General features: G+C 39.5%; 1 protein-coding gene across 3 annotated transcripts in view; it reads left to right on the top strand.

Moving 5' to 3' along the window:
• arvcfb (ARVCF delta catenin family member b) overlaps positions 1-27,185 on the top strand; it is a 69,967-nt gene that overhangs the window by 24,897 nt on the left and 17,885 nt on the right. For all 3 annotated transcript variants that reach the window (XM_061277684.1, XM_061277682.1, XM_061277683.1), the window contains exons 3-8: positions 1,779-2,419; positions 8,088-8,593; positions 13,841-14,024; positions 19,332-19,449; positions 19,534-19,705; positions 24,185-24,256. In XM_061277684.1, the coding sequence (XP_061133668.1) occupies positions 1,779-2,419; positions 8,088-8,593; positions 13,841-14,024; positions 19,332-19,449; positions 19,534-19,705; positions 24,185-24,256 (1,693 nt within the window). The remainder of the gene's footprint in view (positions 1-1,778; positions 2,420-8,087; positions 8,594-13,840; positions 14,025-19,331; positions 19,450-19,533; positions 19,706-24,184; positions 24,257-27,185) is intronic.

The following is a 27,185-nucleotide window of genomic DNA, read 5'->3' as shown; positions in this document are numbered from 1 at the left end:
CGTTGACACCAACTTTTCCTGTCATAGTCCCAACATTCAAATGTGTCAGTCAGTAAAATAGCTTATGCCACTGTTTACTATTGGCACTTGGCACTCGGCTGATACGCATCCTTCAACTCTAGGTGACCAAGGTGGTCAAAACTGTTACCCTCTGCACCTATCATCCAATACCAGTGACAGAGAGCTTGGTAGTGGAGTCAAGGCTTGCCACTAGGACACCCACACCAGTCTCCATCTTCAACAGTCCATATGCCGCAGAGCCAGTAAAGAATGCGGAACCCTGTTTGATTTTCTCCTGTGCATTTTGCTACCCCTCCCATCTTAACGTATTTCGAGTCAATACTAACATTTGACTTCCTGAAAAACTGAGTTGCTACCTTATTTGATCACATAATGTCCATTTAAGCTCTCAAAAAAGTCAGTGCTGCAGAGGTTGCGAAACCTTTTACCTAAAGTGGACAGTTTGCCTGCAGTCTTTTTCTCCCTTTGATCAGTTGGTAAACATAAATGGGATGCCTGTCGACTTTAGAGTCGTTTAAAGCGCTGTTCAGATTTTCCAAGCACAAAGCCTGTCTGTCGTTTATAAACGTTTGCACTTCTCTTTTCGCACTTCCACCTCTCCATAAAATGTGGAAAAGCTTTGTCAACTCAAACATAAAAAGTTATTCTCGAGTCCTGTGCGGGTTGCAACCTTCACTGCTGCTGGGACGAATCAGAAACATTAGTTGCCCTCTTATCTACAACAAGCAGAATATAAATCATACATTGTCAGGAAGACATTTGTAAAAATGAACTAAAGGCAATCTGACTATTATTCCCCATTAGGGAATAACTTTCTCATATCAGCTGCTTCCATAGTAAAAGTAGGAAAGTGCACTTTTCCTTTCAAGGTCACAGACATAATTTGGAACAAGCAAATAAGCTTTTTATTTTTAATTTTTCAAAGAATATGCAGACAGCCACATTCACTACTAATTAAGTAGGGACTTGGAATTCCTGAAATGTTTTTTTTGTTAAGACTCACATTTGGAGTGTACTCAAGCCTTCAAGGCATGTAATGTCTGCAATTTTTTGGTTTCATCAACCTTAATCATCCATCCATCCAGAATGAAGGCACACAAACATATATCATTGGTCCTTTTTTCCACGCACACCATTGTAGGATTGAAATAATGTTTCATTCATTCTTATTGATTTCTTGCAGTCAGGATGGAATGACTCAAAACCCTGTCCGATATGAAACAAAATGCATCAGAACGGCACCACTGCTGAGGACAATTTATTTTAATTAGCATAAATAATTCAGAAAATGGATGGATGGATAATTAATTTGGAGATTATTATATAGCAGGCAATGCAATAAGTCATTATTGATCTCAACAGTATTTACTGGGCGGCAAATTGGTTTTTACAACCTGAATAACACAGGTAATGGTGTTTGTTTGCTCTGTGTCATCAGTAAGACTCGGCGAAAGAATAATTCTGAAGCTATTGAATGAATTGAGTGTGAGCGATAGCTACATGAAGGTTTGCTTGTCATGGTAATATAGCTCTAAATAACACAGTACAGTTCTCCCTACTCCCTCATGGGATGAAAGATTCAGTCTGTTGGTTCTGTAACACTCAGATATCTCTCTAACAAAACATTTCAAGATGGCAGCCAAACAATATGGTTACTGTTAATGTAAGCTACGATTTATTTTGATTCATGTCAATGAAACGGAACCGATTTTTACAGCGTGACTCATGGCTATTCCTATATTGACTTATATTGACAGGTGACCAAAATGGTGAAGACGGTGACCACACGCACTGTGCGTCAGGTTCCTCTTGGCCCTGATGGCTTGCCCATGCCGGAGGGTTCATCCCCATTGGGAAGCTACACCGACTCCATTGACCGGCGTTATATCAAGAATGGGGGCGATCGCTTCATCACGCCTCAAGCCTCATCCACCTTGACACGCTCTTACAACAACTCCTACAATGATTCCTACGGTGAGACGCCAGAGAGTCAGTACATTCGCCACTACGGTCTGCATGACGGCTACACTGATTTGGCGGACAACTACGGCAGCCTGTCACGAGGCGTCAACTTCCGTCCGCCTCGCTACCCCTACATGCCGAATAGCTACCGGCCAGAGAACAGCTATACACTGCCCATTCGTAAAGATGACTATGGCCATGTGGCCCAACCCCAGGTTCCTATGGGTAGCAGCACTGTTGACCTGAATCGCTCCCAGCCTGAGCGCTTTCAGGCCGAACCATATGGCCTGGAAGATGATCGTCGCAGCTTTGGCCCTGAGGATGAGGAGCCATATGAGCTCGAACCTGACTATTCCACCGCTAACCGACGCACACTAAAAGGAGCCAACCGGGGTCGCACCCATAGGGAACCACTTCGTGATGGGCCCAGAGTCAGGTGAGGAGAAATGCATAATGTGGTTGCAATATCCTTTTCACGTGTTTCTTATTCATGACTTGTGTGAATAGTAGCCTACTTTTTGTGCATTAGTACTTTTTTGTTTGAAGAATTTATGGACAAATTTGTGGGCTCAACTGATTGACCATTTGGTTTGGGTGAGACAGTTTTCTTCCCCATGAATGTTAAATATTAAATCTTATTTTATCAAATTGTATTACCATATATACAGGGAATAAAAAAGATTACACTTTACCGTCCAAATGGTAAGTGTTTGTGATAAAAAAAAAAAAATGAGACCAAGAAAAGTAATTTCAAAACTTTTTGCACCATTAATGTGAATGTGACCTATAATCCATATAAAAAAATAAAAAAAAAAATCAGAGTGCGGATGGAAAAACAAACAATTTCGATAATGTGTTGAGTGTTCAGTTTTGTAGCTTTATCGCCTTATATTAAGGGACAAGGGACTTTGCCTTGTTCCCTGCGATAGAGTTTTGCTGGAACAGACTAATCTAAACTCTTCCAATGAACTTGGATGTATACAAATGTAACAAATTTCTTGGTAAAACAATTAGAATTTTGCAGGAAATTAGAGGTCAGGTCTGCTTGTCCCCAACTAGCGTCCCGTGGACCCCTGCCGTTCTTTGGGCTATTTAGAACCATCCCACACAGGGACAATAAACCAAAACTATTTTCTTGATGGTAAAGAGTCTGAATGAATTTAAAAATCTGGAGAAGCTGCCTTTTCTTTGACTTGTGATACAGTTTGTAAAAAAATGAGCCCACAAGCTATCAAAAATTGGTCAAAAGACAAACGTCTTTCGAGAGCATCTGCAGAAAGAAGAAAAAAAGTCAAATGATGAGACAGAAGCAGAGCGTACAATTTTAAAGAAAACAACAGCTCCACGTAAAAGACAATGACAGCCATTTGACTTTAAATACAGGTATACCCCTACAAATGATTTTCACCCAACAAGCCTTCTCTGAGTAATAAGTGGCTTGTAAATGAGGCAGTGAAGCCCTGAAAAACGCTAATAAAGCAGTCTATACCTTGGTTCTGTTTCCATTTACAACTATCTTTGTGAAGCATTTGTAATCATTGTTGATTACCTCTTTGTTTTCGACTCCATCCGTCCATTCATCCCAAACAGCTTCATCCCCACAAGGGTTGCAGGTCTGCTGACTTCGGGTAGTAGGTGAGGAACACCCTAAACTGGTTGCCAGCCAATCGCAGGGCACACATACCGTTTTTTTCCATGTATAATGCGCAAAATTTAACTAATGCAAACTCCACACAGCCAGAGCCGTAATCGAAACCTGCACCACTGAGGCTGTGCGGCCGCCTCAACTATAGAGTGTATATAAAAAGAAATATAGAACCACATGTCTTTATAGTGTTAAATTAAAGATGTCAAAACTGCTCTTGTCTTCATCGATTATTTAATACGTGGCCCTTGGGAAAAAAACAGTTCGACCATCCGTGGCTTAAATGATGAAACAAACTCAAGCTCAGAGATAGACAACTCTGGTCAAAGAGTGCCTGTTTTGGAAGTTTCCCTCCTACGACACATTTGATTCAAATGATTAGGATTTTATTCTGGGTTCTGAAGAGCTTGCTGATGAGCTGACAGCAGTATTCTTTTGGTGGAGTTGAAGGCAGATCAACTCTTTTCCATTTGTCTCTGCTGAGACTTTTAGCTCTTAACACACTTGACAGTCTCCTTTAGCTTCCTCTCCTGACCCATCAGTTATCTGGCCGTGACTACATCCCACTGCAATTTCCCTCACCCATCCGTTATGCGTGAGTCAGTGTGTTTCCACTGCCACGGTTCTGCATATGTGTGTCTTCATGCCAGTGTGATTAATAGATTCTTTTGAACTGGGTCAGACTTTTGGGATGTCTACCAGACAATCTCTAATGGCTCATTTCTCCTTGGGCAACCTGCACCTGGCCACCTGCATCTTGGGGTCACCACATACACACAGCCACACACAGGCACACACATTTCTTAATTGAGAGTTGGCTTGTCACATTCTAATCAAGTCGTGTCTGTAGGGGTTGGCCCATGGAAGTGATCTGTCACCAGGCAGCTCCTCCTCCTCCTTCTCTTCTTCCTCTTCCTTACCCCGTCACCACCCCCCACTTCTTCCTTCATCCTGCCGAACGATTTCCTCAGAGACCTGCATTGTCTGTTTGATACTTTGCTTCCTGTTTATCATGTTTGAGCTTACCCTGAAGACTCCCCTAAATAATAGAATAACATTTTCTGTCTATTTGAAATAATGAAATCAGCCAGTCGTGGCTGGGAATAATATTATGCAGAGCACTGACAAAGACTAACCCATAAACAATCCAGGCTTGCTGTTTTGTGGTCATTTTTGCTGTTGCTCAGCCAAGCGTTTTGCATTATAAAAAAAGAAGCCAACCAGAATTCAGGGAAAAGCTGCATGATACGTTGGCCACATTCACTTAAATGCTCACACTGAAGAGATGAAAACATTTGGACAAATTTTAATCCTTTCGAGTTCCTTGTTTTTCAAGAGATACCAGAGACATGGGTCAAGGACAGCTTTTTCCTCAAAGGATGGCAAAAATAATTAGTCGGATAGTGAAAGTATGATTTATAGTACCTGCAAGACTGTGTTCCGATTACATTAACTATAATATTCCATATACAGCTGAGACTCGATTATATGTGGAATTGGGGTCCAGAATTTGGGAATCACATTAACCCCGAAGGCGCGTTATGACAAATTGATGACAAATTCGCAAACATTCACTACCTTTGCAAACCCCTGCAAACCTTTCCAACTCAGTGGGATACTGGCTTTAAGTAATGTTCCAAGAATTAGTGTCACCTAGGAAACAAATTATTATCCCTGTCTCAACTTCACATCAGTGATTTAAACAGAAAGGAAAAATAAAACAGATGCAAAAATGTATGCACAATTATCCAAGTCAAATCCTATATAAATAATCATTTAAAACACTGCAAATATAAAGTTATCATACGTTCACCGCCTCTTAAAAAAATTGCCAATGCATTCATAGAGGAGTGCACATACAAATAACCTGACTGTTTAGCAGCCTTATCAACACGACGTACTGTAATCATCATTAGGGCCGAAAGCCCAGAGCCCTTTCGCGTCCTGCTGAATAAACCCCTCCGTGTACACACAATGACGCCAATTTAAATGCAAATCATGACATTCCCATCACTCAGCCAGCAGCGTGACGTCTGTTTCACCAAAAGCCTGGTCACGTTGGCCAAGATCTGAGAGCTGTGAAGATGTTGATCTCCTCTGTGGTGAAAATTTGGCAGAAACATGGTTGATAGCTGTGGAGAAGGGAAGAATGTGTTATTGGTAAGGATCTGACATTGCTTGGAGTAGAATTATCTTCCTTCAGTAGCAACACAGATATCCAAAACTGGATGATGTCCTCAGAGAATGGGAGCATGTTAAGGAAGCTAAGGAAGCACTTATTGGCAACTCATTTTAGGAAAGTGTTTTACATGTAGCCAAACCTCAGACTTGTTGTATTTTAAAAGATTCATTGCAATCATTTGAATTGAGGCTTTTCAGGGCTTTCCAACAGTTTTTTTCATGGCTTCTCTGGAACTTTTAATCATTGTTGACGGACCAAATGACGACATTTAAGCATACATAAGTGGTATTCATGAACATGTGCTGAGTTTGACATTACATGTGACAACCAAAGTTACTTAGCACTTTTCTACTCTTCACTCTTATCTCATTTTTGGGTTTGTAGTGCATGCAAATTTGGACGGTCTCGCTCATTATCTGTTCATTCCTTTTTCCATCTAGCTGAATTGGCGATATAGAGTCGTATCTTATTCCGTTGCTCAAGCAATTTGCATTGTATCAATTCCCCCAGCAACAGAATCTGACTCTAATCATAAAAGCTAGTGTGTTCCTGCAGGGCTTCTGGAAGCAAAATATCTGAGGAATACAGAAGATCTCCAGGAAGATGCCGCATGGAGCTTTTACTTTTTATGTCCCTGCCTGCTAGGGACTGTGAAAATGCATAATGAACACAAAAATAATTCAAGCTTGATGTCTCACTGGAGATGTGTGCCACCCACCACCGTTGGCTACTATTTTGTTGCTCAACTAGACCATCAAACATCAAATATCAGTGATGCTAAAAACGCCAGTTGGATCATTAAACAAGATAACCAAATCTCATACTCCGAGATGTACCATCACTAAGGTCCATTCCTCATAAATTATTCTGCCAAACAACCCTGCATCATGTAATCATAATCATGAATCTCGTTGCAAATAAACATATGTGAAACATTTTGAATTGTTTTGAATTCTTAATTGCTAATTTTTATTGAACCCAACAGTAAGTGAACTTATGTACTGATGACGAGAAACGGTTTTAGATCAGACCTGCTCCTGTCACGAGACATTTTCAGCCATTCCACTTTACAAATCTGTTTCAGTTCGAGGTCATGCCAGAGCATCTCACTCAGGTTCAGACCAAGACTGGGGAACTCCAGAAGGACCATTTTCTTCTGTTAAAGCCATTAAGTTGTTGATTTACTTGCGCCCTTTGAGTCGTTTTACTTGTGCGCCTTGAGTCGGTCTGTGGCTGCATCAGCCAAATCTCTGAGCGTTAAATTGCAGACAGATGGTTTCAAGTTCTACAGCAAAATGTCTGATTAAACTTGGGAAATTAATTCTTCCTTTGATAATACAATCTATTTAGGACCTGAGAAACGAAAGCAGCCCCGAACAATGATTCCTCCCTCTATGATACATAATTGTCGGAATAAGTTTTTAAAGATAGTGTGCTGTGCCTTTTGTTCTCCGCACACAGTGTCGTGTGTGCCTTCCAAATAACTATACTAAACTTTTGTCCCATCTGTCCACACGATCATATGCCAGTAGCACTGAGGGAAATCCAAAAATCCATCCCTTTGCTGGCTGTGTCAGATGAGCTGATGCGGCGCATTAATAATCAGACCACAGCAAGGAGTGACAACAAGAGAGAGCTTAATATTTGGCATTTTTAAGCATACCAACAGAGGCCTTTCTTAAATTTCTGACAGCCAATAAGCTCAATTTAAAATCAGGTTGTTTTGTTACTGGCTCACGTGCCGGCTCACGGTTCACCTGTTTTCTGTGTTCGGTCATGCGACATTTGCAAGCTCAGCTATTAGGCACTATGATGCCAGTTTAAGTCCACGACATGTGGCAAAATGATCACCGCCTAAAATGGATAAAAGCTTATTTCATATTCCACAATATGAATATCAGAATACAAAAAAATTGCAGGGCATACTATATTATCGTAAAGAACATCTTGACTTCCCTCTCTCTCTCTTTCATGAATTTTTGCTTTAAGATTTTTCTTGAGGAAAACATTAAAAAAAAAAAAATCTTTTTTATTACTTTCTCACCAATTTGGAGCAAATTCAAACCGCATACAGAATTTCCATGTCCTCTATGCACACTACTGCGTTTTAACAGCCACACCGTTTCACCTTCCTTTCACCTCCTCATTAGTCATTGGCCTCGGTTTCTCTGTCTCACTGACGAGCTAATTCTGCTCTCAGACAAATTGCAGTCCCCCTGTATTTAGCCCCCCCCAATTCCTCTGATCTTTATTGTCCTCTCTGTCTGTATTTTCCAGAGGCTACCCAGAAGAGCCCATTGATACAGAGCTGATTGATGAACGCCATCCGTACATCCATGGCATGTATTGTGCGCCACTGGCGCAACCAGAGCGAGGGAGCATGGCCAGTCTGGACCATATGGGAGGTCGCCGTTCACCCTCAATTGATAGCATTCGTAAGGATCCACGTTGGCGTGATCCGGATCTACAAGAGGTTATCGCCATGTTGGGCCACCCCATTGACCCTGTCAAGTCCAATGCTGCTGCCTATTTGCAGCACCTCTGCTATGAAAATGATAAAATCAAAAAGGATGTGCGCCAGCTGAAGGGAATTCCTATCCTGGTGGGACTACTGGACCACCCCAAGTCTGAGGTCCACCGCAAAGCTTGCGGGGCCTTACGCAACATCTCCTATGGCAAGGACAATGACAATAAGGTGGCCATCAAAAACTGTGATGGTATTCCTGCTCTCATTCGCCTCCTGAGGAAGACTAATGACATGGAGGTTCGAGAGCTCATCACTGGTAAGATATTTATTTTTAGATTAATAGTGCATATATGTCACTTTTTAGTTTAATTTATTACTCTCTAGAGAATTTTCCATTTTCTAAATTCACTTTTGCTGTCTAACATGCTGTATATATTTGCTGCAGGTTTATTCATAGATTCCATCAAAATGTGAGCGCTCGCGACTGCATTTCTCATCTCTCACTATGATAAACCATCACAGAGGCAGCAAATGCATCAAATCAACACAACAAAGAAATAGTAACCATTACTCAACATCATAGAACTAATGATCAGGGGCATCACCAATGTACTTAAAACTAATTTCTCATGGCAGAGTTGTTGAATTTTGAATCTTAAAGCACTTAAAATAATTGACAGTGCCTGAGTGACCTCATCATCATGTCTGAGAATTAATTAAGTTATGCTGCTGCCAATGCGTAAAAGCATGCATCTTTTTAATTCGAACATGTCCTTGGTTGTACTGTGCAGATTATCATTACTATTGTTTTTAATAAATGTCTTTGGACACGCAAGTAATTTCTGCAGTTCTGCAGTTACCTTGCAGTCTTGTTTTGTGCTTTTCAGGGGTTTCATTGTAGCCATTTTCAGTTTTTATTTCTGGAGTTATTCAATTCTGTCTGCCCTAAAGTGGTTAAATTGCATGCTTTCGAGGCCTCAATTCTGGAAATTGAGATCGGTCACTCTAAAATCTTCCGCTTGGTTTCCCTGATGAACGCCTTTGTTCTTTTATTGGTGTCTTTTGGACATTATCTTGTTGAATACTGAACAGTTTGGTTGTGATAAATTGGGAGATAAGTGTTTCTGTAGACTTGATTTTTCTCTTGCCATCATGTTGTTTTTCATCAAGAACAATTCATACAAGAAGAAGAAGAAGAGTCACAGAAGAGTCTATGCAAGCCCAAGGCCTGAAATTACCTCTGAGTTTCACTGATTAACTTTTATGTTTGGGTTCATGAGCAAACTTTCTTCTGCCCCCTTCACTTTAGTAAGGGTTCATCTTTGTCTCATTAGTCCAGAACGCACTGTCCCAGCATTGCTTTGAGGCTTGTCTCAACATTTTTGTGCAAAGTCCTCCTATTCCTGTGTAAGTGGTTTGCGTTCATCTGGATTTATGTTCACCAAAGGTGCTATCTTCTTAAGTTTTATAAAGGATCCAGTTGTAAATACCTGAAAGGGTTGCTTTCCTAATTGCAAAAAGTGTGGCTGTATGTTTATTTTGACAGAGATGTCATGGTGAGCGATGACTTAGGCACGGCAAAAATGATTGCCTTTATAACACCGCATTGCATTTGCTAAAAATAAGCCTGCTACACAAGATAGGGATGCAGGGGAACCTTCCTTTCTTTCTACTCCTTCTTTCTCTTTCATTCCTTTTCTAATCCTTGAAATTTTTTCTTTTCTCTATTCCTTTTCTACACATTTGATTTATTGTGTTGCAGTTTTTCCCTCCAGCTTCATGTTTCCCTCTCCAGTGTGTTGGTCCCAGTGAAACAGGATCATCACAATGCAAGCTCAGCTTGCAGCCTCAGCCCATCTGGCCAACATTCGGCAGTCAACCCCCTCCCCTACAATTAGACATAATTGAGGGGTTTTAAATATAGAAATCTTTTTTTAGTATTTTTTTTCCATAAGAATTGGCTGTAGGAGTGGTCTGTAACTGTAAAACCACAGTTATTCTTTAACCTGCTAGGGAAAGTAATGATGTGGACGTTGGTGTATTTTCTATATTCTAGGACCCATTTGTTCTTTTTTTAATTCTCAGTTCTTCTAATTTGAATTTTCTTAGGTTTCTGTCTTGTTCATTTCCACCAATATGCCTATACATGTTTTTAAGGACTCCTCAAATAAATTATTGGCAAAACAGGTTTTTAAGTTAAGCAGGATGGTCGGCATCTGCTAAATGTAACTAATAAAGTAACTTGTATTCTATCTTAAATTAAGTAATCAATAAAGTTACTGAATTGTGTTTTTATGCTAATTGTGGCAGCACTGCCTATGGCCTTCAGGAAGACACGCGCAATTGGAAATAGTTGGATGGATAGATTGATGTAAATAGTAAGGCCCCAAACACTTCAGGCATAACACCCAACACCATTTGTGTAAATTGGAGTTTCAATTTGTCAACTTCACTAAAATCAGCTCAGGTCAACTTGATTCCATTTAAAGATCACTCATGCATTAACCACTTTGTTAAGTGTGCTAATGGAGTTAATTTTGTAGTTTGGGACCAGCAATAACTCAAGGTACAGCTGGTCAGCTGACCTGAGGAACCAAACAATCAGGATGAACAAGCTCAAATAGTTACGGCTTGGCAGAACAAAGATTTGCAAACAAATAACGGAATCTTAAAATGGGCTAAAAAGTGCACAGTCTATCAGTGGAGGAAGGCCAGAATTATGTGCTCGCCAGAATTATGTGCTCGCTATTTCATGCTCCAAGTTGTGAAGAGCATCTTTTTGGACCAATTTAAAGATGTTTGAGGGAGGACTGTCTGTCACCAAAGTAGAAAGCATTAAGTAATCCTGTCGAGATGCGACAATTCTCACAGAAAACTTGTACACATTCTTCTTTTAAAAAAACATGATGATGATCAATGTCATCTGCTTGCTTCTGATATGTTACTCATTCCAGAGTGTAGATTAATGCAGTCACATATGTCACGTGTTAGATCTTAAACACAATGTTTACAAAAAAGAATTTGGTTTCCATTCAAGTCTAAAAAAATCGACCATCATATGTCTTAAGGCACAAGTGAAAATGCATTTTCCACCCAAAAGTAATTACAATTCATTTTGTCCTAATTTCCCTTACACCAAAATATCATGTAAAATTGTTTACCATTTTTTGTTAATTCTAATCAAAACCAAAATCTAAGTACACTTACAGCGTTGGACATACATAATCTACTGTAAATGTATCTTCCTTTCTTTAGTGTCCCCATATAATTAAAGTAAGAATTTTGACTTTTTTTGTTTGTGTTAAAATCTCTATTTTTTCCAGAAATCATTCAGCCCGACTTTAAATGCACAAAGGGCTTTAATAATAAATGATAAACGGTTCAATATTTAAATGTGTTAGACTGCATCTTGAATATATTAAACGGAAAGTCAACCCAAAAATGTAGTGTTTGTTGTGACAGGCTGCTTTCCTATATTGCCAGTGAGGTTGAGTCAGAAAAAGACTGGGTGGGGGAAGAACATTAATAAGAGGGACAAACTTAATAGCCAAGCCAGAAGAACATAATTTCTGTTTGTGCTCCCAGGATAATGTAATTAGTTGTAACCTCAACTCCAGGACCATTCCCTGCTCACGCAAATCCTAAGCATCAAAGACAGGGCAAATGTAAAGACTCAGAGAAGAAGTAGAGAAATTCATCTGACAACCCCTTCAGATTTGTTTTTCTTGCTGTTATATAGTGACACACACACATGCATGCTGGTTGCATCAAAGCTTTAATCTCGCTTCATTGCACTACCAATTACTGCGAACGAAAGCCATCCATCGATGGCCGCAGAGTTTCACAATGCACATGTGGGTTCTTTAACCAACATTCGATTTGCATAGTATCCTCAAGAATATGGTAGATCTGGTATATTTTAAATTAATTATTATCGCGTAAGTTCAACGCATCTTGTGGTTTCGTGTGTGCAACTTCCAGACACACCGCACACGCACCGCAGTCTGTGTGCATTGCTGTTTGTACGTCTTCCATACGGACACTGCAATGGATCTATTTTACAGTCAGTGTGAATTGAAATATTTGTGTGTGAGTCACTGTAGTCACCTCCAGGAATTGTATTTGTAGTTTTGATTGCTTTCAGTAATGTTCAAATATTTCTTGCCAACCGTATTTCTCTGCGGCATTCAATTTATTTTTTGCCATCGTCTTTATTCACTGCTTGTTCTCCTAAAGCCAACTGGCTTCTCATATGTTGAAAACATGTTGAGTGGTGCTTGTCATAACTAAAACTGATGCCAGTATCACAACTGTGCAAGTAATCAAACCCAGCAGGCAGGCAAGAATGTTTGTTTGTCATCTTATTGACTTTGCCAGGAAGAGCACATTATTTATGAGATTTAGAAGAGGATACCCATTCTTGAACACCCTTGTGCATTTTGTGGATAAATATCAACATTGATTATTGAAAAAAGATGATGAAGTTAAGTCGGACAATGTTTGTCGTTTCTTCTCAGTTGAATCCTGTTGATCGGATGTCTAATATTGCATGTAACCCAGCCCAGGCCCATCCCATAAGAATGCAAGTGTGTGTGTGTGTGTGTGGTTCTTTTAGCTTAACCATGACTCTGCCCATGAAATCATCTTTTTGAGTTAAAGCACAAAACTGTAAAGAAATGGTTGTATGACCAGCCGAGAATATATTGCGGGAGCATGTGTGTTTTATATTTCTCCTCTGAGCTGAATAACTTGTTTTAAGCCACTTCAGATAAGGTTGTTAGTTTTATGCTCCCTGAATCTAACAGCAAGAAGGAAGGAGTGTAATAAGTAATGACAGACACTCAAACAAACCTGAAGAATGGGTTAATAAAAACAGAAGCACCAACTCTTCCCAATATGGAACTCCATTTTTAATTGTCACCCACTGCATGCTAAAGGGGTCATAGTTTGATACCCCTTTGTTTAAAAAAAAAAAGCACACAATTGCTCTGCTGGTTTTCACAAAATTTTATGGAGGGTCGGGGCATCAACTGAGGCAGATCCCATTCAGTTCATTTTTGTAGAATTCATATCCTTACATACAGCCACTGGATCATGGTTTTGGCTGTATCTTTTTCTGTGTTTTTCTAGCCTTATTACATAAAGATTACAGTAAATTGAGTGTGATATGTTGTGTATTTTGTGACATTCTGCTGGAAGGCAACTAAGCCACCACAGGAAAATTATAGTAATATATAATAGGTATTGTGGAAACAAGAAAACACGATAGCAGTCGTATGAGCCTTGTCTTCTCTTTTCGTCTTGAATTGGATTTTATGCCAATAAAAACATGCATTGACGCAAGTGTGATCATAAAGTTTGGCCTGCTGGACAGCTGTTATAGCGAATTGTCACTTTGTTTCTTTGTATCCCCACCACCCTTTGAATCAATTTTTTTTTCATTTACTTTGAGTCTTCTCTCCTGTCTTTTATTATATGCTTTTTTATAATCCTCGTTTATTATTGTTTTCTTAATTTTTCTCATCTTTATCATCTGTTTCTTCTCTTGCCTTCCCCCTTGTAGGGACTCTTTGGAACCTGTCCTCCTATGAACCCTTGAAGATGGTCATCATAAACCACGGCCTCCAAACAATGACCAACGAGGTCATCATCCCGCACTCTGGGTGGGAGCATGAACCAAATGAGGACTCAAAGCCACGTGATGCAGAGTGGACCACTGTCTTCAAAAACACCTCCGGGTGCTTGAGGTAGGCTCAACAATTCAATCAAGAATTGGACCAGCATTGGTTCATTTCCATTTAAATTTTTTTGGACAAGAAATTAATAATGAATTTTGTAAAACTCATTTGGGAACTGGATTATCTCATCTAAATTTTGGAGATAGGTGAAAACAGACCATATTCCACTGCAAAGATCAAAATCCAACCATCAACGCAGCACATGACATTTCCTTACTCGCGCAATACTATCTGAGATTAACAGAAATATTTACACCTGTATTTCCCATTGTTTTAATTTTATGTTCACAATTAATTTTGTACATGCTGGGTGTGGTCCACACACGTTGTTGCTCAAACTTGTGGCAAATACATATATGAGGAAAAAGACTTTGAAAGTTGACTAGAAACAAGAGAATTTGAAGATGTTTCACCTTTAATACAAAAGGCTTTTTCATTCCAAATTTTAGTTTTGGAGTTCCCATATGTACCGTATTTTCCGGACTATAAAGCGGACCTACAAACCTAAAATTTTCTCAAAAGCCGACAGTGCCTATATATGGACCAAATTCCTCAATTTAAACTGGCCCGAAGCCTTGTGTCATGAAATCAATCACAAGTGGCCCACTGAAGACTATGAGTCATGAATCAAAAAGACTATGGATAATTATTTTGTGATTATAAAGTAATTTGTTGCGTCTGAAGTTGAAATAAAAAGATAAAATGGAGAATGATTTGATTTGGATTAAAAATCTGACATGATGCATTAATGGTGCGCTTTATAGTCCGGTGTGCCTTATTTAAGTACAACGTTTTAAAATGGGCCATTCACTGAAGGTGCGCCTTATAGTCCGGAAAATACGGTACTGTGAGTTTCTGGCTGGTTTGTTTTGGTGGAATTTGTTGTTGTTCCCGCCAAATTAGTGAATGACAGACTCCATACAGAGATGAGACTGCTGAATGACACACTCTATACAGAAATAAACTCAAATCATTTATGGTATGATGTCATATGTTTATATCATATAGACCTAGTGTGACCACAAGTGTCGATTAGTGGAATCTGTGGACGTGAGTGTGACTGTTTGTCTGTCTTGTCATTTCTCCACAATCAGTTTGGCAAAATGCAACAACATTCAAAAGAGTATTTTATCCTCTGCCTTCTTGTATGCTTTCAAGCAGGTGTCATTGGATTATCATGCCTCATGCCTGACTGTGCTTGCCAAGCTTGTCGAAACTGTAACCTGGAGCAAAACATACCTCAGCAGTCAATGCTTCAGCTTCATGTTTTACAAGTTAGAGACAAGAAAAGAGAAAATAACTAAATTATTTAAACATTTTGCTCCTAGCTATTTTTTTTTTTTATCAAAGACAGCAAAGCCACACCTTAGACCAGTGGTTCTTAACCTTGTTGGAGGTACCGAACCCCGCTAGTTTCATATGCGCATTCACCGAACCCCTCTTTGGTGAAAAATATACATTTCTTTCTTCAGAATTCAAGACATAGATGGTACTGGTGGTGTACTGGTGCACAAAATGAGCTGTACATGAACATCACCTTGTTCAAAGAACAAAACCAACACAATGCATGAACTCACAACAAATAACATACCTCCAACTCAGTGTGACCTCTGCTATTATCTTTGCGAGACCAGTTCAGATATGCATCATCACAAATTTACACGATAAATCAGGTGTCCGGACCTTTGAGACGGACTCACCGAACACCTAGGGTTCGATCAAACCCAGATTAAGAAAAGCCCAGCTAGGTTTGTCTTGGTGAGCCTTATTAACAGTTGTTGTCATGACTTGTAAAACACGAACTAATAGGACAGAGCATGTTTATACAAATTAATAACAAAAACTGTAGAGGAATGGAGTGTGGAGGAAAAACAATTACATTTCAATTAACAACTCAATATGTCTCATTACCCGTTGGCAATTATCTGGATAAGAGTGTCTTTCTCTCTCTCTTTTTTTTTTTTTTCTTAATTGGAATTGTTCAACCATCAGAATTATTATTGCACATCCCATCTGTTCCCCATCCTCCATTAACAAGATGGTATTTGCTAACTAACAAGTACATGGACACACAAACCCAAATGCAAAGCTCTAGTCAATACTATGAATTGCTTTCTCATGTATTCACAGCTCATCGGTGGAGATCTACAATTTTTGTGGCAATCTAGATTCTATGACCATAATGGTATTTCCAATGCACCGAATGTTATGGTGGCCTAAGTGGCCCAAGACGTTTGCACAGTACTGTTTATGTCAGCATCTTTACAAATACAAGCTCTCATTACTCCTACCCATATGTTACTCCTGGCAGAAGACACAGAGCCGTGCTGCTGCTGAGAAAATGGCTCCATGGTAACTGTAACCAAGCCTGCAGTTTCCTAGATGCAGGGTCTGTGCCTTGGAAAGAAATGCTGATGCCAGAGAGAATTAGTTTACTCACGCCATTGGCGGCATCACTTTTACTCCGATGGGAGTCTGAATAGTTCCATATTATTTTCCTTTTGTATTGTATCGACCCTTGTGGGGACAAAGCGGTACAGAAAATGGATGGATGGATGGATGGATGGATGGATGGATGGATGGATGGAAAGCATCCTCTATATGTTGATGTCACGTCTAATTGCATAAGGGGAATAGTACAAATTGACATATTTTTCTCTTCTGGGAAGGGTGTCTCCAAGATTTGAAGGGAGTGTTTGGGAAATGTCTGTCCAATCGACCAGATTTCTTTAGGTCAGAGGTCACTGGTGTGGAATGAGAGGGACTGACTCAGTCTCTGTTCTAGTTCATGCCAAAAGTTGTACAAAAAATCTTGGTAAGAGGAAAATTTAAGATTGAGAGTGAACCAATGAGTCTCATGCTGACATCAGACTATACGGATGTAGCCCGATTTTGAGCCGACAGACGTGTCACAGAAAAACATAACCAATTTTGATATGTCTTGACATGTCATAGCCCATGTAGTGTGACGATTGGTTGTCTGGCATGTGGGATGCATCATGACCACTATGACAAAGGTATGGCATGTTAGAATTTTTGTTTCTGTGTGAAGTCTGTATATTGCCTCCATGAGATTTTTGTTCTTGATACCATAGCTTCCTCTCACATTCGAAAACATGCATGTTAGGTTAACTGACGACTCTAAATTGTGGGTGTGACTTGTTGTTTACTCACAATAGATGGTATGTGCCCTTGATTGGCTGGCGACCCATTCAGGGTGAACGTCTCTTACCCAAAGTCATCTGGGATAGGCTGCAGCTCTCTCTCATGAAGAAAATTTGAAAAGAACATGGATGGATGGATATTCAGATCTTGTGTGGAACTGCACTACAAAATATTAAACTGCAAGTGCATTTTAAGTGTTTTATAATCACCGTATTGATTAATCTAGTCGCTATCCAAACAGGAGTGATTTTGACCAAAGGTGGTACAATTTTTTTTTAGTACTGCCCAATGCCTTTTAGGACTTGCCACAGCTGGCACATCAATTACAGTATCACAACATAGCTTAAGTTCGGCAATCGTAGCTTTAAGTGGAATTGATGCAGCAATTTACACTTGCTGTTTTTCACACTAACACGGCACCACCTGACAAATGATCTTTCCATTTGCAGTGAAGAATAAAAATGCTGATCCAAGGGCACAACCTGCTCTGAATTGAAAAGAATTAAAAAGACTACATCTTTTCTTTTACTGCGATGCTGCACCAGCTGCTTCATTTGCAGGAAATATCCTGTATCCTATATCAGATCCTGCACAGCATACCGCTGCTGATATGTGAAAAATATTACTACACCACTTCTTTAGAGACATAGCTAAAATGTTTTTTTGAGCTTTACTTCAAAATAATTCTCTACATATTGTGTCACTGAAATCAATAATCTTGGGTCTGGTGTAACCCCATCACAACCCATGTACTCCTGTAGGTCACCTCTCCAGGGAAAACAACCATCGTCTATCTTAACTGACAGATGCACTGTCCATAATCCTTCCAACAAAGACAACTGTCCCCCAAAAGACTCCTAAAAATGAAACAGCTGGCAGTAAAACTCGGTCAGTTTGCTCCCAAACACACGCCTGTCAAATAAATCCAAGGGTGCTCCGGATTCATTTACAAGGGTACTCGAGACCATTGTCTGACAGCTGAAGACTGATAGATAGCACTTCTTCATTGACAATTGGCAGACATGCAGTAACAGTGGCTATTATTTGTGTTCTAGTAGTTATGTATTAAGTAGATTGTTGCAATGTGTATAGTATGTGATACGTACACTGCTGGTCTCTCTGTATATTGAACCCAAACAAAATGCAGTTGTGCTGGCTGTGATGTACACTTTTGCTTACCGTTGCTATACGGCTTGCAACTCTTCGACGGGACTTAACTGTGTTTGTCTAACGGGATTATGCGTCTTGGATGTACCCTTAAATGAAATCACATGTGAGGAGCTGAGAGCTCAAGATATCATTAAAACGTTCGTTATGCCTTTCCTTTTACACTCAGTCAGTCGGTCGGTCGGTCAGTCAGGAAGCAACATGTATATATGACAAGAGTGGAAATTGTCTTTAATTTCACTCTTAGACTGAGGTCAAAGACTTAAAATGACATGACATGTATTCATTGTCACCTAGCCACATAAACACCAACGGAGAGAAATGAAAAATAGTTGCCAGTCAGATGTTTTTTTTTTACTTGACCATCATCATCATCATCACCAGAGATAAATCAGACTTTCCATGTTGTGCACCACACAAAGAAACAAACCACACTCATGCATGCTTGGATTTCGGATCGAAAGATGGGCACAAACAGTGTGACATCACTTCTGCTAGAGGCTAGGGATGGTGCCTTGCTAAAAGATGCCTCAACAGCAGACTAGCATCTGCCATCTCTACTTTTTGTCTGTATTGGGACTCAAATCAGTGACCCGTGACCCTTTGCCTCAAAGCGCAAGACCTTATCAATGAGCTACAGCTGTGCCATTTTTTTATCTCGTTTTATGAGAGTGTGAATTATTATCTTGCAAAACAGTATTGCTTTTCCGTTTTTGTTTTTATCAGTATTACCCAATGACATAAATTGAAAAATAATAAAAATAAAGATGCAAATACACGATGTGAAAATTTGTGCAAATATTATTTAGCACATCCCTCAAACCAACTTGTTGGTGTTGCGAAATAACAAATTTAGCTGAAGTATTGTAATATTAATCTTTTAAATTCACACCAAAGTGACTGCAGAAAATCCTGAACTATCTGTGGCTATGTACTGTTGTGTTTCCCCCGTGCTTAATTTAAGTGTACGTGTGTGCTCCTCAGAAACGTAAGCTCAGATGGGGCCGAGGCTCGGCGCAGACTGAGAGAGTGTGACGGATTGGTGGATTCCCTGCTGCATGCCCTCCAATCAGCTGTAGGGAAGAAGGATATGGATAATAAGGTTGGACATTACCTGACTACTACCAATTTAGGCTTGATCTTACACTAACATTGTTACATTGTTTATTTGGTGCTTTCCTCCAAGTCTGTGGAGAACTGTGTCTGTATTATGAGGAACCTGTCCTACCATGTCCACAAAGAGGTGCCAGGAGCCGAAAGGTTTCAAGACCCGTCAGCACCACAGGCCCCTGGCTCCGGAGGGCCACAGAGAAAGAAGAAGGATGATGCTGGCTGCTTCGGAGGGAAAAAGGCCAAAGGTGAGAAAGAGAAAGATTTTGAATCTCATTAATTCGTCACCCCTGCCAAGCAGTTCTATTTTATTTAGCCACTTATCATTGGATCACATCAAACATAAAACAAATGTGACCAATTTGTTTGGTTGATTCTTTCTGTTTTGTAGCTAATACATTTTATCTTGATGGTAAGCCTGTTTATGTCAAAAGGAACATGCATGTGTGGAATGAGGGGCCCAAATGCAGTATGTGTGTTACACACTTGCCTCTATTCTAAACAGTACATTATGAGGTTACTATTGACCCTTGTTTGTTGTTCTTGGGTAAATTAAATAAAGACAGTCTTATCAGGAACAAGGAAAAAAACAAGATGCAGGCGATTGTATATTTTAGATTTTTAACAATCTGGAGCCTCGGTAACAGCCTGGCACCTCCTCTTGTGACCATGCTGGTCACACTCTGTGTGGAATGGCATTCCACTAGCCAACCAAGAGTTTTTGCAAGTCAGCACAGCACAGCCAAGTTTATCCCACAAGTATGCAGTTAGATTGAGGTTAGGACTATTGGCAGGACGCACTTTTAAATACAGCATTTCAGAAGGGAGTTGTTGAAGAATCTCATCTTGTTTTCTCCCCCTATTGCGATTGCCTTAAACGACACGTCTTGTCCAGTGACGTTCTCCGGTGACATACATCCAGTGACATACATTACATGGCCTTAATGCACATACTCGGATGTGCTCCTCAACCCACAAATGCAAGATCCTTACATTTAGGGCATCACGTAGAAGGGAAATTTGCAAACGTGCCAAATTTATTGGTAAAACGCATTGTTACCACAGAAAAAAAATCTTCCAACGATGATCCCAACCTCTGGCCCACCACAAAGATGTTATATAACGAGAATGCCTCCTTTCCCTTCTCTTCTTCTCCCTGTCCTGGCACGTGTTTCAATGCGTCTCATCCTTTTTTTTTTTTTACATCTATATTTAACTCATTAACTACGTAACCACATCTTTTATGTTTGTATTAAAAAATTGATTTCACTCAAAAATTTCAAAATAAGTCCCTGTCAGTCCGCTGTCATGAGCATGTTGTCTTTATTAGGAACATTGTTGGCTCCTTGTCAGATGTGTTGTAAGCAACATCTCCATCTGTGTTCTCCTGAGCTCCTAGCAGCACAACAGCGTTATCTCCCCACCGTACAACAATAATGACTGTCATAATTCAGACGGCCAATGAAGTGTGACTGCACGCTGGTGACCCTCAGTATCTAGCACTCTGAAGAAATCCCTCCATTCATTTGTGTGAGGCAGGCAGAGCTTACATGTATACAGACTTCTAAAGAAACCAATTATCCACATGAACACTCTGTTGTGTGCAAGCGCACATTAAATAATGAGTTGTGTGTAGCTGCGTGGCCCCTGAAGGTGTTCTTTCAAAGAGGAACATTAAACATAGTCATAAAAAAGCACAGAGCAATATGACACCGTCGGTGAAATGGTTGGTAATTTGTTGCCTTAAGTAGGCTGCGTCTTATCTCCTCTTCTGTTAAATGTCACATTTCATATGAGTTTAAAAAATGCCATCATGTTTGGCACCGGTGGCGTGTTTTAACTTTGATTTGTTAATGAGCAGTCTGAGATTTCGATCGCATCATTTTTTTTCCGGTGCGTTTAATGGAGCATGCTTATAAATGTGAGCAGCCTGCACAGTCATTTTTTTCCCCACTTTCAATTTGATTGTAGAAATTTGATTGTGTTGTTTTTTGTGTTTATTCAATCTGTAAAAATTGGATCTAAAAAAAAATCTTCCTTTTTTTCTCTTTTAACTCTTAATATTACTTTTTTTCTCTCTTTACCTTATTTTGTGAGCTCCTTTACTAGTCACTCTCATGGCTATTTTCAGAAAATGATTTCTATTGTCCTTTTTACACAGCCCTTTGACATGTAAGCATGGCTTTTTCACCATGCGCCTTCTCTCTTTTCTGTGCTTTGTCTGTTTATGGCTGCTGCTTCCTTGGCTAACTGTAGAGGAATGGTTTAATCAAGGTGAGTGCACCAAACAACCTTCTTCTATTTGTCATCCTGGTCCAAGCCATTCTCCCCTTTCTCATTCCCTAGAATATAATTTGAAGATATGTTGTGTGTAGTACTTGCAAAACCTGAAATTGGTTAGACCTATTTCACATGCATTGTTGCACTTATCCAATTAGTTTTTAAACCACGCCCATCTGACTTGGTCCTTTTGGATACATAAAGTACTGTGACGTATATCGACCCTTATCCCGTCACTCAACCATGAAAACTGTTGACAGTTTTTAAATCATGGTAAAAAGTCATCCTAAAAGCTGCTATAGAGGTTTTTCTTAAAGGATCACTCGTTATTCAATTGGTATTACTTTGTGAAGCTAATTGCCGTTATAATGTTTATGTACCGTATTTTCCGCACTATAAGGCGCACCGGATTATAAAGCGCACCTTCAATGAATGGCCCGTTTTAAAACTTTGTCTATATACTATAAGGCGCACCGGATTATAAGGCGCACCTTCAATGAATGGCCCATTTTAAAACGTTGTCCATATATAAGATATATACATTTGGCCCGCGGGCCAGACTTTGAACATGCCTGCTGTAGTGGCTCAATATTGGTCCATATATAAGGCGCACCTGATTATAAGGCACACTCTCGGCTTTTGAGAAAATTTGAGCTTTTTAGGTGCGCCTTATAGTGCAGAAAATACGGTAGCTAACATATGACCATGGTGGGACTCGAACACAAAAGTATCTGCTCTAGATGCTAATGGCTGCTCTATGAGGCGGCTGGGCCTTTTATTTCAACATTGGAAGCACCTTTTAAGTCCCCAAAACAACTTCCCCACACTATTCATTCAGCAGTGACAATTATTTTCATGGATGGAAAGGCCAACTTTGGCCTAAATCTACTGGATATGAATTGGAAGGATGGCCAGGAAATACAGCACTGGAGTAAATTCTTACTCTTAAGTATTCATATAAAGCCATTGTACCTTAAAAAAAAAAAATCATCCAGATGATACACTGGTTTGTAGAAATGAGAGAAGCACCTCTGTTATGCGGGGCCTATAGCAGTTGTGGTTGACCTTTCATTTCTTCACCCAGTTCAAATCTCACTGTTCAGTTGGGTGCAATATTTTATAGCTTTGCCACACACTAACAAGATCTGACTTCTTTTTCAATACATGACTCTTGACAGAGTTCATGATTCATGTCCATCACCCATCTCATTTTGGAATGATTGCTCCAGCCTGTGTTGTTTAATCAATGCGTTGATTCCACCCACCAATTATCTCTATACAAAAGGAACTAATAACTGCTCCCTTGGCTACTCACAATAAAACGGATGACACGGTATAAGCCACAAAGTCAGGACAGAGATGCGGTGTTGTATTATGAAGTAAAGCACACATAATCTGTAGGTGACTCATGCGGAATATCACATTACAACTAGTTTTTGGACGATGCTCATCTGCAATACGTCGTGACCCATGTCAAATGGGTCTTGGGAAAGATGTCGTTTTGCATGCCTGCATGTGTGTGGTCCTGTTCATTGTGTGAATATTGAAATACAGCTGAGTGTAAATAAAATACTCCTTGAGGAAGTATCCGTATAAGTGTAAACCGTCATCGCAAAAGAATGATTCTCCGTTTCAGCACATGGTACAAATTACATTTCAAATTCAGTATCATTTGCACTGCATCTCTGCTTTAAAAGGTATTAGGGTAGGTGCAAGTTTTTGAATGTGACTCTTGACATTTTTGCATCAATTGATAGAAGCACAGGAAAAGTACTCAAGTGAATTTTCTTAATATTTTCTGACTGAATGGATGCCTCTAAAACTTTGTGCGACCCTCGAGGTATGCAACTAAAAATAATTAAAAGCTTCCCAACTGTAAGGTGAGGCCCTTGGTAAAATAATAATACATTAATAACTTTGATTGTTACTTGAGTTTGAGAGTTTATTTCCCGAGCGGAAGCAATAGCACAATTTCATTTCTTCCTTCCCTTGCGCATGGAAACTGCTGCCTAATTATAGGGTTTGTCATGTACTGTAGATCTCTACTGTCTCTTGGGCATTAGCATCAGCATGACCATTAGTTGCCAGTTGTAATCACCACGCCCTATGAATTTCCTCACATCCTTACATTAGTGAAGGTGTGTCCCTCCTAGGAAGTTCTACTGTTATTGTTGTTTGTAAAGCATGTGAATAAAAACATATCACCGTATTAGTTGCCAGCCAATGATATAAGCATAAACTGAGCATAAACATGACTGCTTAGTTGTTTAAATCCCAGCACAGCATAATTCAAATGGAATAGTACATGCTTGACAACAATACAATTTTGATAAAGACAAAAATATCCCAATTAAACAACTTAAAAATTAATTTGAAAGGTCAAAATGATCTGATAACATCAATTTCCAGTCAATGAGATTGTGCCTTTTGCTTTCTCTTTCATTCAGGTAGAAAAAATGGTGAGAATGACAAAAACTACGAAACATTGGATCTTCCCAAGCGTACTGACCCGACGAAAGGTAGGCGCTTCACCATCGAGCGAACATGCCAGCGAAACACAAACTGAAATTTAATTGATGGATCTGAAACAGATCAATAGTCGAATCTGTGGGATACGGTCATTGGAAGTGTGTGTTGGAGGTCTGCAATGCTATGATGGTAGCAATTCTGTATGACTATCACTGAAGGTATAGTGGTTTCTATTCCAGGGTATTTGGCAGATGGTGTGAGTTCAGTTCCCAAACTGTGATGGTGTCATTGTGAATTGGAATGGTTGCCCTGTGATTGACAAGTCACTGGATCAGGATATCCTCTGCCTGACTTTTTTTGTTCTTCATAGAAAATGGGTGGATGCATGGATGGATGGATATTTTGGGGCAAACTTCACAATAATAAGGGGACTACAGTGTGTTGTTGCAGTACTAAAATACTTTTATACTATTATTATTTTATAAGTAGCGTAACATGTAAAGAAGTGTTCATTTTTTCAATCTGTACAGTGAAAAATATCAGCATTATTCCATATGTTGGTGGTTTGTTGATCATTAAATAAGGAAAATAATTGCTGACGACAGTAAGTGTACTGTTGTGATGGCTAGCCTCATTTAAACTCGCAGGAGTTTGCAAGTGTAGAAAAGTGCATTGATTCGCTTCCATAAAGTTGTATCCATGCAAATCAGACTTTTCTTTGGTACTCGTCTTTGTCACTGCCAGCACCATATCAGCTTGTCAAGTTGGCAGGGACTGAGAGCAACTCTTATTCACTGCAAAGGTTTGAAAAGTTATGCAAGATTCTAATTTGGTTTTATATGGTGAAGTTAAAACTGAGGTCCTTCCTGGCAGTGCAAAATGTTCTCAGTGTCTCCTCTGTAGCCAGAGGTATTTCATACCAAGGTCCGTAATGAACACAATCTTTCTGTAAGGGCTTATACTTTCCTGGTGCTCCATTATTATTTTGGATAAAATGGAGACAGAACGAAAAGAGACGATAAGAAGCAATTATGACGGGTGGAAATAAAAATTCCTTTTAGAGCTTTGATGAGTGCAGCAGCCCCCGAGATGGTGAAACATTTTCACTGGAGTTAATTGAAACCTCAGCTAAACCTTGATGCAGGATGGAGGTTAGTAGTGGAGGTAGGAGATGAAGAAAGGAGTGATCAAGCATGTGGTGTGCTCATCCTGCTGGCATAGAGAGTTTTTAGTTTTAAGCATAGCTTTTAGAGGGTCTCGAGAATTTATTTTACGCAGAACTAAATAAATGCAATTATAGTATCAGAAAAAAATAGAAATATATTTCTAATGAACGAGAATTTCTCTTAGGCAGAGCTAAATAAATGCAATTATCGTATCAGAAATGGGAAAAATATATTTCCAACAAATGTATATATCCATTCATCACATTTATGTAGACTTTTGACAATTAATGTAATTTGCTGCTGTATCAATTCAATTTTCAAATATATTACCTTGAAAAAATGACACTTTTTAATTTAAGGCTACTATTGTACAGGCCTTATGTGCAATATAATTGTAGATTGCCACATTTCTCTCTCATCTGTCACATCTGTTTATCTGTTAACGCATGATTTACATGTCAGTCTGATCAGGAACAACAGGGCAGACATTTAGGGTCCCCATAAATTCCAATAGATGCACACACAAATTACACAACTACGTTGTTTAAAAAGCCATTATGACTGTGCACACCACACTAAAAGAGAGTCAAAGTCAAACATTTTTTTGTTTCTCAGTATTCGACTGTTTTAAAATGAGGATTAGCAGCTAGGGATTGAGCCTGTAGGCTAGAATCCCTCTGAAACTGACAAGTGATGATTTTCCTTTTTCAAATTCTGTGCAGTCGTCAAAGCAATTATGTATTAGGTTAGAAAGGCCTCAGCAAGTTTGCCTTCTTGCTTTTTCACTTTCATCTCAGCCTTTGCCACCCCAGTGGTCTCCATTGTTCTGCTTATAATCACACATCAAACAATTGAGAAAACAGCCATGTTTTTTTTTTCTTCTTCTTTCAATTGACAACAATGCATCTCACTGTTTTGTCTTGCAAGAGTGTTTAATTTTTGCACAGACAAACAGTTGTGAATTGTATTGCATAGTACAACCCTCTTTGATATCATCCCACAGGAGAGCTCTTGTTGAGAAATAATGAACACAGACTCCTGTGCTACCAGCGTTGACGAGGTCTCTGTTGCACTGAAAAGTGTGAGACTCGATTGAATTAAGAAAACGTGAGCCACGCTTCTATTGTTCCACTCTGCTGCTGTCGCTGCGCCTATTTCACTAAAGGGCTCACTGACATGAATCTGATTCTTCTAAACAAAATCACTACTCCACCCCAAATGCATGATGAATGTCCTGGTGCAGTGAGACCATTTGTTCAAGCAGATCCTTTTTTCAAGATAAAGCATCTTTGCGCCTTTAAATGCCAAGCCTCCAGAGTGGTACAATTATAGCACATGGGAAGGGAAGTACTACATCTACAGTTTATGTTGCTTAAAAACATGATATTCTAAATGATAGATCGTGTGCTCTGAGTTTCAAGCAGCAGTTTTATACACTGCAGATTCTGTTTTTTGTGGGTAGATTTTTAGACAGAAACGCTGACGTTGGGTCTTGCAGATGTACTGATTGCTGCAGTAAGCCACACACTCTCATGTTCAGACTAAACCATAGGTGTCAAACTCAAGGCACGGGAGCCAGATACGGCCCACCAAATCATTTTATGTGGCCCACAAAGAAAATTTGTGCATCAACTTCATGTGTCGATACTAAAATTACAAACTAACTTAACATAAACTTGTTATCAGTTTGTTGTGTAAACTATATTGTCTATCGTATAAGGCGTTGGCAGTCATAATGGCCTTCCGAAAAAAAAAAAATTGAAACCCTGGACTAAACACAGCACACTAAACACACTTACTATGTACTTGAGAT

This window comes from Syngnathus typhle, linkage group LG5, assembly GCF_033458585.1.
Source record: "Syngnathus typhle isolate RoL2023-S1 ecotype Sweden linkage group LG5, RoL_Styp_1.0, whole genome shotgun sequence".
NCBI classification, from domain to species: domain Eukaryota; kingdom Metazoa; phylum Chordata; class Actinopteri; order Syngnathiformes; family Syngnathidae; genus Syngnathus; species Syngnathus typhle.
Note: the sequence above shows the minus strand (reverse complement) of the source record. Positions and strands in the feature narration are given on the sequence as shown.